At 38.0% G+C, this 8,394-nt stretch overlaps 1 protein-coding gene across 1 annotated transcript in view; it reads right to left on the bottom strand.

Annotated features, from left to right (window-relative positions):
- The window catches only part of ARHGEF6 (Rac/Cdc42 guanine nucleotide exchange factor (GEF) 6), a 160,960-nt gene that overhangs the window by 9,356 nt on the left and 143,210 nt on the right, over positions 1 to 8,394 (bottom strand). Inside the window, exons 13-17 of the mRNA XM_006874704.1 lie at positions 6,218 to 6,304; positions 4,969 to 5,047; positions 3,574 to 3,716; positions 2,240 to 2,365; positions 531 to 551 (exon numbers count right to left, since the gene is read on the bottom strand). Of these exons, the coding sequence (XP_006874766.1) occupies positions 531 to 551; positions 2,240 to 2,365; positions 3,574 to 3,716; positions 4,969 to 5,047; positions 6,218 to 6,304 (456 nt within the window). The remainder of the gene's footprint in view (positions 1 to 530; positions 552 to 2,239; positions 2,366 to 3,573; positions 3,717 to 4,968; positions 5,048 to 6,217; positions 6,305 to 8,394) is intronic.

The following is an 8,394-nucleotide window of genomic DNA, read 5'->3' as shown; positions in this document are numbered from 1 at the left end:
ATATAAAGTAATATTTTAAAATCATAGATTAAAGAAATATGCATACTTTTTCATTTGCTTTTGCCATAGACATAACCAGCAGGTGTTTAAAAGTGCTTATTATCAATAGCCAAGTAAACAAGAGAAACTTAGACTTTATCTTCTTACCCCAATATCCCATGCAATATACATGATACATGTATATATACATGATACAATAATAATGGGCACTTTAAAAATGTATGAAACAAATAATTTAATTTCTTCCACTTAGCCACAGTGATCCACTTAGACTTGAAGATAGACAGTCATAAAAAACTCACATATAAAACATCAAAAACAGGAACAATTTTTAAAGCACACAGGAAAAACATTAAAGATGCCATTTTCATACGTATTTCACAAAAGCCTGTTTTTTGAAATACTCACATGTCAGAATTGCATCTTCATATCTTAGCCACCAATTGTAACAAGGGGCAAAATAAGCATCAAAGATTACAGCAGAAGCATTATGACGTCACCGTAAGCCAAATATATTGTTCTACCCTTACCTTTAAGATATAAGACATCCTCTAAAGTGAATATGTAAAGAAAGAGAAGATGAGCGTGAGAGGTTGATGATTATAATGACCCCATCCATTTAGCAATCATTCTAAAACAATATTTGAAATGTTAGTATTATCATAAATTACACAGAAAGAATATCGTCATGTTCCCTACATTAGTTTCAGGTGCAATATCACCATGCAAAAGCCCAAGGAATACAGTTTTGTGCAGAACAACAAATGCTGAAATAACTGAAATATACACCACATAGTAAGAACATATTAATCACTCTCTTCCCATAGCAGAGACGAAGTGAGCATGCCTTAGTTTTAATAGATTAGTTATGGGAAGGGTTAAGTCAACTTTACCCTTTATGCTCACCTTAATTTGAATTTAGATACAAAATAGCCATCTTTAAAAAAGGAAACTAGAGAACTGTGAGATGTCACTCTCAGCTTGGGAACTAGAAGAAAATTGGCTGATTGCAGGAATTACAGGTCAATTTCCAGAGCAATTTTATTAGATTGCTTTCTAGCTAAATTCTGAATAAAGATTCTGCTCCAATGGTATAGCTCCTATCAAGTAGATTTCAAAGGATCAACAAATCCTCCAGTGTCCATATGTGAGTCTTTCCTAATTTTTACCTCACCAAGAGCTGCAGGCAATGATTAATGGAAACAGCAGCATGGTGCTTTAAATCAAAACAAACTCTAAATTGAGCTAAGCCTCTGTCACTCATCAAAACATGTGTCTGATATAAAAATATATGCTGCCTTGGCATCATAATTCTAAATTGCATCTCATAACTGTCATCGATGTAATCTTCACTTTAAATAAAACCTTATTTAAAGAACAGTTAATAGTTAAAAAAAAAAAAAAAAGCCTTTCTAAGATCTGAAACAAATAGACACAATCAAAAACAAAACAAAACAAAAAAGAAATCACTGCTGTGGAGTTGATTCCAACTCATAGTGACTCTATATAGTTTCTGAGACTGTAAGTCTTTACGAAGCAGCAGGCAGTCTCATCTTTCTCCCACGAACTGCTGTCCTAGCAGTTAGCAGCCCAATGCCTAACTCATAGTGCAAAACAAAAATTAAAATGCTGATTGCAACTTAAAGAGGAATAAGCAAAAACAAACAAACAAAACCCCTTAAATCCTTACACTATCCAAATATCAAATGTTCTTCTCTTTAATTGTCTCTGAATCGCCTTTTTAAAAAAGACATCCCTTTCATTAAATGATTTGCCCTCTCCAACTATAACAAATATCACTTTCAGAGTTCTAACTCATGACTTGGTCCCATAATGCTTGCCTGATTTGGTTTAATAGATCACAATGATCCAAAATACAAACTTTGATCAGCTTGCTTGGAAATTCAACTCAAATGAAGTAGCTCTGGTTGTAGATGTATGTACATCATTACTAACTTATATAATTTTCCAAATCATGATATAGAAAAACCAGAGGCACTTCTGGAGGACACCAGCAAGCTCAGGTGGTACACACACACCCTGTTGCTGTTCAAGAAATATTTGTGGATGAACAATGGGGGAAATGAAAAAATAAGGAATGAAAACCAGAGTCTAGCAAACGAAACTGACTGGCATGTTTTACCTAGCATACATTCTAGCACGTTCCCACAAAACTACTTGTAATAAGCTATGAAATCAGCTTGTCAGAAGCATTTTATATCACATATAGCAAAGTTACCTCTTTATAACCTAGTGCTGCTGATGGTCTAAGTGGAGGTGCAGGTCGTAGACAACTTAAACTCCACGGTTTTATAATTTGAGGAGGCTCCAAGGGTCCTCGGGGCTGTCCAGTAGAGCTAAAAGACTGGGAAAATGTCTGATGAGATATTGACAATCTGCCGTCTGAACCCAACCTGGTGCTACATAGTGAGAGAATTTACAATAGTTTCATTGGATCTGCAATGATCAATAAAGCCAGTCATAGAAAGGGAAAAATGAGGAAAGTCTCCGGTTTGAGAACTGGCACTTTGCAATCATAGAGGATGCGATTTCCAAAGAACAACACAAAATTGACTTGATATCCTCTGACCCGCTCTCTCTCTTCAGAAATTTCATAACAGTCAGATATTTTTCCCTCTGTAAGGCATGAAAGTTGCATAACAGTTAATATTTAATGGGTTCAGTTATGCATTTAGCACTGTATTAAGTGCTTCAATTGGTTATTTCATCAGAACAACCTTAGACTCAGCAAAATGAAGCAACTAGCTAGTAACTGGCAAAGCCAAGATTACAGCCCAAGTCTGACATCAAGACCCATGTTCTTCCAATCACAGCACACAATGGTCAGAACTGGAATTTTGGCATCATAGGTTCTGAGTGTTAACACACAGCACTGCAATCTTCCATCTCACTCAGCAAGTACAGTCAACTCTCATCAATTCAAATTCCATGAGCTCAGAATTTATGGTAACTCAGAAGAAGGAAACGATGAAAGATTACCTTTGAAGAGGGTTACTGAACAAATGTGTTAGCATAAATGAGATTACATGGAGAGATTGAAGTATTCATGACAGTAAACTGTTTAGACCTCGCGGTTGTCGTTAAGTGCCATCAAGTCGGTTCCGACTCATAGCGACCATGTATAGAATTTCCAAGGAGCAGCTGGTGGGTTTGAACTGCCAACCTTGTGGTTCACAGTCCAGTGCTGATCCTACAGCACCACATCAGGAGTCCTTGGCACCTTATTAATATAACAATAACTGTAACTAATTAACATTAGTCTTATTGGCTCCTTAAAACATCTTAGCTGGTTAGAAACACTTATTAGCTGTTAGTTGAAGTACCTTAATACTATTGGATAAAACTACATGCCTCAAAATAAAACTTTTCACTAATTTTGATAGGCCTTCATAACAAGAAATCTGAATTAGTGAGGCACAACTGTCTTCAAAATCTGTAAATTTATAAGTGTTCCAGGGACTAAGGGCATGCTTACTACTTCCTGTAAGTATTCATCAGTCAGGATGTGACGAAATACTCAACAATCCCCGGGCAGGAAAATGGACTACTTACGGAATGAGCACTGCATGAAGATGAGGTTTTGGATAATGAACTGCATGAGGCAGGTCCTCGGGTCAGTCTGCAAAGCTGCTCCAACCATTCCTGGAATTCCTGACTATTGTTGCAATGGACCACAAGTCTCTCTGTTAGGTTACCTACATCACCCAGTTATGAGCATTGGAAAACAAAAGGTAAAGAGGCTTTGAGCTTGCCTCAGAAACATACTTCATGCAAATAAAATGTGGGCATCTGTTTTCAGTGGTTTCTGTCTCTATGGGGTATTATTGTTGGTTGCCATTGAGTTGGCTACAACTCATGGAAACCTTATATATAACTGAACAAAACAATGCCTAGTCCTACTCCATCCTTGCTATTGTTGATATGTGTTATCAATAAGGTTTTCACTGGCTAATTTTCAGAAGTTGGTCATCAAGTCCTTCCTAGTCTGTCTTAGCTGAAACCTGTCCACCCTGGGTGACCCTGCTGGTAGTTCAAATACATATAGCTTTCAGCATCAATGCAATACATAGTCATTACAGTATGACACACTGGCAAGCAGGTGGTGGACCTATGGGACAATCCTATTTAAAATATATATATATATATCAGGAACACATAAGCTATGAATAATAAAAAAAATCATTACTATTTCATTTTTTAAACTCTCCTTGATTTCCACTGCTCACAGAATTTTAGAATTTTAGAAGTAGTATAATATAGTCCACCTAGTTCAGTCTGAAATGAGAATATTATACTGGTTCCTACAATGTCAAAGTTAGAGTAAGATCAAACTAAGAAACTAAGATGGGTTCCAATCACTGGGCAAATACTGTCTCTTAGGATTTCTACTGGGAAAGAAGGGAGGAAGACCTGGGACTGTTATGCCAGTCCCAGCCACTGTGACATATTACACGTAAATCACACAGGCCTGACAAAAGGGATAATATGCCCAAATGCTAGGGAGCATCAAAAACAGTTGGCGTTCTGCTCAATTTATGAAGAAAGTGGCTTCCCAGCACTCTTGAAAAACACTAAATCTTGCTAATTCCTAGGCTGATGATGAAACTGCTGATAAAAGTCCACATCTTTGGCTCCTTTACCCCCAGGGAATAGAGGCCAGGAGAGAGAAAATTACATTTACATCAGTCCATTTTGTTATTTCTTAGCTCAAATAAGTAGCTCTTATGCAAGAGAAGATTGGAACTAATGACCAAGCTGAGGCTTTTGAATGACCAGAAGACTTATCTGTATACTAATTACCCCAGGAAATGGAAAATACTTTGCCGTGCCCACGTAAAACGTGCACATGGACTATATGATAGAAAATGACACCACTTATTTATATAATTCCCACTTCGTTCCAAAAAGGATTTGAAGAAGCTACATGAAAAAGAGAAAATTACTTACCTGTGATTTCAAATGTGTAGTCATTCCCTTCAATTTCATCTAGTCTTGTCACCACCATTCCTGCTATTGATATTTTTCCCTGGCAAAAAAAAGAGAATTACCACTAATTCTGTGGTTATGCAGGTCCCTGCTTATTCCTATTAGATTTTCTGACCGTCTCAGGAATCATTGCTAAATTATGGCTGGAGATATTTCCTTGGTCTGTTAATGGATAATGCTTCCTTGCTCTAAATTTTAATCAAATTGAACTTTTGTTAAGGGTGATAGAAAAGTTGGAAACAGAAAATAGTGGTGGATGCACAGCATGAAGAATACAATTAATGTCACTAATTTGCACAGGTAAGGGATAATGAACTAGCAAGTGTTTTGTTACAAACATATTTACCAAAAAACAGGAAAGGAAAAATTAGGTGTGTGTTTTACTAATGTACCCTATACCATTCCAAACACATTGATTGCCACGAGAATCAGTAAACAAACGAAAAATGTCAGGTGGGAGTTCTGGTGTGGTGCTATAGGGTCAGCCCTGGACTGCTAACCACAAGGTCAATGGTTGAAATCCACTAGCCACTCCTTGGAAACCCTATACAGGGTCGCTATGAGTTGGAACCTACTTGAGGGCACTTAACAACAAAAAACAAGGTGGAAGAAAAGACCGGATGATCTGCACCCATAAAGATTACTGCCTATGAAACCCTATGGGGTCATTCTACTCTGTTTCACACGGTCATATGAGTCAACATCTATTCCATGGCACCTAGTAAGCAACAACAGGCCAAGATATAATAGACAACATGTAAACATGAAACCTGTTGCTGTTGATTGTGACTCATAGCAACCCTATAGGACAAAGTAGAACTGTCTCATAGGGTTTCTAAGTCTTTACTGGAAAAGATTGTCAGGTCTCTTCTTCTGCAGAGCCTACAGTGAACTGTAGGCCTTTCAGTTAGCAGCCAAGTACTTAACCACTGCACCACCAGAGTTCCCTTATTTCCAATTACACATTCATAATTTCGTTCGTTACCATAGCAGCGGACAATCAGGATAAACTCATTACAGCATATACTATAAAAAGGTCTTTGATCTAAGGAACATGAACGCTTATAAAGCTGTTTGATTTCAATGAAGAGTGAAAACATTCTGCCTTTTTTGACTGGAACTTTTAATACCAGGGTGGCAAGAGTACATTTGGACGGAAACCTGTTTTCATCTTGGGACCTGCTATTGGTTTTATATGAAATACACTAACCTGATAAATAAAGCCACTCATCCGAGGACTTGCAGACAGCATTATCAAGACATTTGAAAAGAGCATGAGGTACCGCTCTTCTTTTTCCTGAAGTGGAATGAAAAAGATTATAAAGAGAACAGAAATTGGAATCTTTTTTGTTGTTGCTGTTAAGAACTCCTGGAATCACTGTGTGCTAAATAATCAACTGAAGCACGAATGGTGATTTTTCTTAAAAAGCTAGCCTACTTAAAAGGATAAAACTACTTTGATTTTACTTTGAAATGCAGTTTCTCTCTCTATCTTGCACATAAGAGTTACATACAAGTCATGCTTGCTCCCCTTCCCTGCCCTCAGTTAATGTAGTCCTGTTTCAGCTGAAGTCAGTGAGATGTCGTAGTCTTAAACACAAAGTAAGCTCTAGGTTCACACAGCAAAAATCGCATTTTATGTGAAAAGGAACAAAATGAAGGGGGTTTCGGGTGATAGGAAATTTATTAGACAACATATAAATATAGATAATATAGACAATTATGCTTATTTAGTGAAAACAGGATAATTATTGTAACCATGTATAGGGTCTCCAAGGCTGTAAACCTTTATAAATGCAGAAAACCTTATCTTTCTCCTGCCAAGTGGCTGGTAGATTTGAACTACTAGCTTTGCAGTTAGCAGCCCAACTTGTAACCCACTATGTTACCAAGGTTCCTTGCAATTGTTGTTGCTGTTGTTAAGTGCCATCAAGTCGGTTCTGACTCATAGCGACCCTGTATAGGGTTTTTTGAGGAGCAGCTGGTGAGTTCTAACTGCCGATCTTGGAGTTCAAACTGACCTTGCAGTCCAGTGCTCACCCTACAGCACCACACCAGGACTTACATCTAATTTTCCCTACCAGCAATCTTCGATACAATGATCCGGATGCTTATCTCCATCTCCTTCTCCTCATTTGTGAAGAGCAACCTATCCTGTTTCACTATTAACTTTTTTTGTCTCTTTTGCCTTGAACACCTGCACATCTCCTATTCTAATTAGCCTTCTCTTGACCCTGTAGCTCTGTAGACACATTCCCCTATTTCTTGATATTTTATTGCCAAATTACCTGCTGCCTTTATTTTTGCCCCATTCATTTCCTCCATTACACCACCCTGCTGCTCTCTCAAGGTCATCACCAACTGCCTTCTAGCAAAACCCAATGGTTTCTTCTTGGTTCTCATGGTCTTTGACCCCTGAACCTTCTACAGTACTACTGTATGCTACTGCATGCTGACCACCCTCGATTGCTCCTTACAGAATTCCCATAACCCCATATTTCCCTGGTTCTTCTCTACACATCTTTTTTGTCTTTTCTTTTCTTTTCTTTTTTTCTGGCACTGATTCCTGCTCCTCTCATCCAAGAGGTCTATTCCAGAAGGGTGGATAACTAAAACTTCCACTTACTACATGAACCTTCCCTAGGTTTCTGCATTTTAAATGAGAGTGTCTACTAATCCAAAGTTAAATTCTGATACAGAGATGTCAGGGAGCACGGAAAGATGTTTTGGGAGAAGGAACACCATTCTTTGTTGTTCATGTTGTTAGGTGCCATCAAGTCAAGAGAAGGAAAACACTGCCTGGTCCTGTGCCATCCTCACCATTGATGTTACACCTCAGCCCATTGCTGCTGCCACTGTGCCGATCCATCTGCTTGGGGGTCTACCTCTTTTTTCTCCGACCCTCTTTTTTCTTCAATTTTTCATTCCTGGCATAGTATACCATGAGAATTGTCAGATTTTAAATGGCCAATGCCAGTCCATTTCATCTCATTAAGCCTAGGATATCAATATTTATGCAATGCATTTCATTTTTGACAATTTCCAATTTTCCTAGATTCGTACTTCATATGTTCCATGTTCCATTTATTAATGGATGTTTACAGCTGTTTCTCTTAGTTTTGAATTGTACCCCATCAGCAGATGAAGGTCCCGAGAGCTTTACTCCCTCAGGCTTTACTCCATTAGCATCATCATGGTCAACTCTACTTTGAGGAGGCAGCTCTTCCCCAGTCGCATTTTGAGTGCCTTCCAACCTGAGGGGCTCATCTTCCAGCACTATATCTGACAATATTCTGGTGCTCTTCATCATGTTCCAATATTCAATATTCTGGTGCTGACAGTGTTCCAATACTATGCATATTTTTCAATGACTAAAAATTCAGAAGT

Source organism: Chrysochloris asiatica, unplaced genomic scaffold, assembly GCF_000296735.1.
Source record: "Chrysochloris asiatica unplaced genomic scaffold, ChrAsi1.0 scaffold00295, whole genome shotgun sequence".
Classification (NCBI taxonomy): Eukaryota; Metazoa; Chordata; class Mammalia; order Afrosoricida; family Chrysochloridae; genus Chrysochloris; species Chrysochloris asiatica.
Note: the sequence above shows the minus strand (reverse complement) of the source record. Positions and strands in the feature narration are given on the sequence as shown.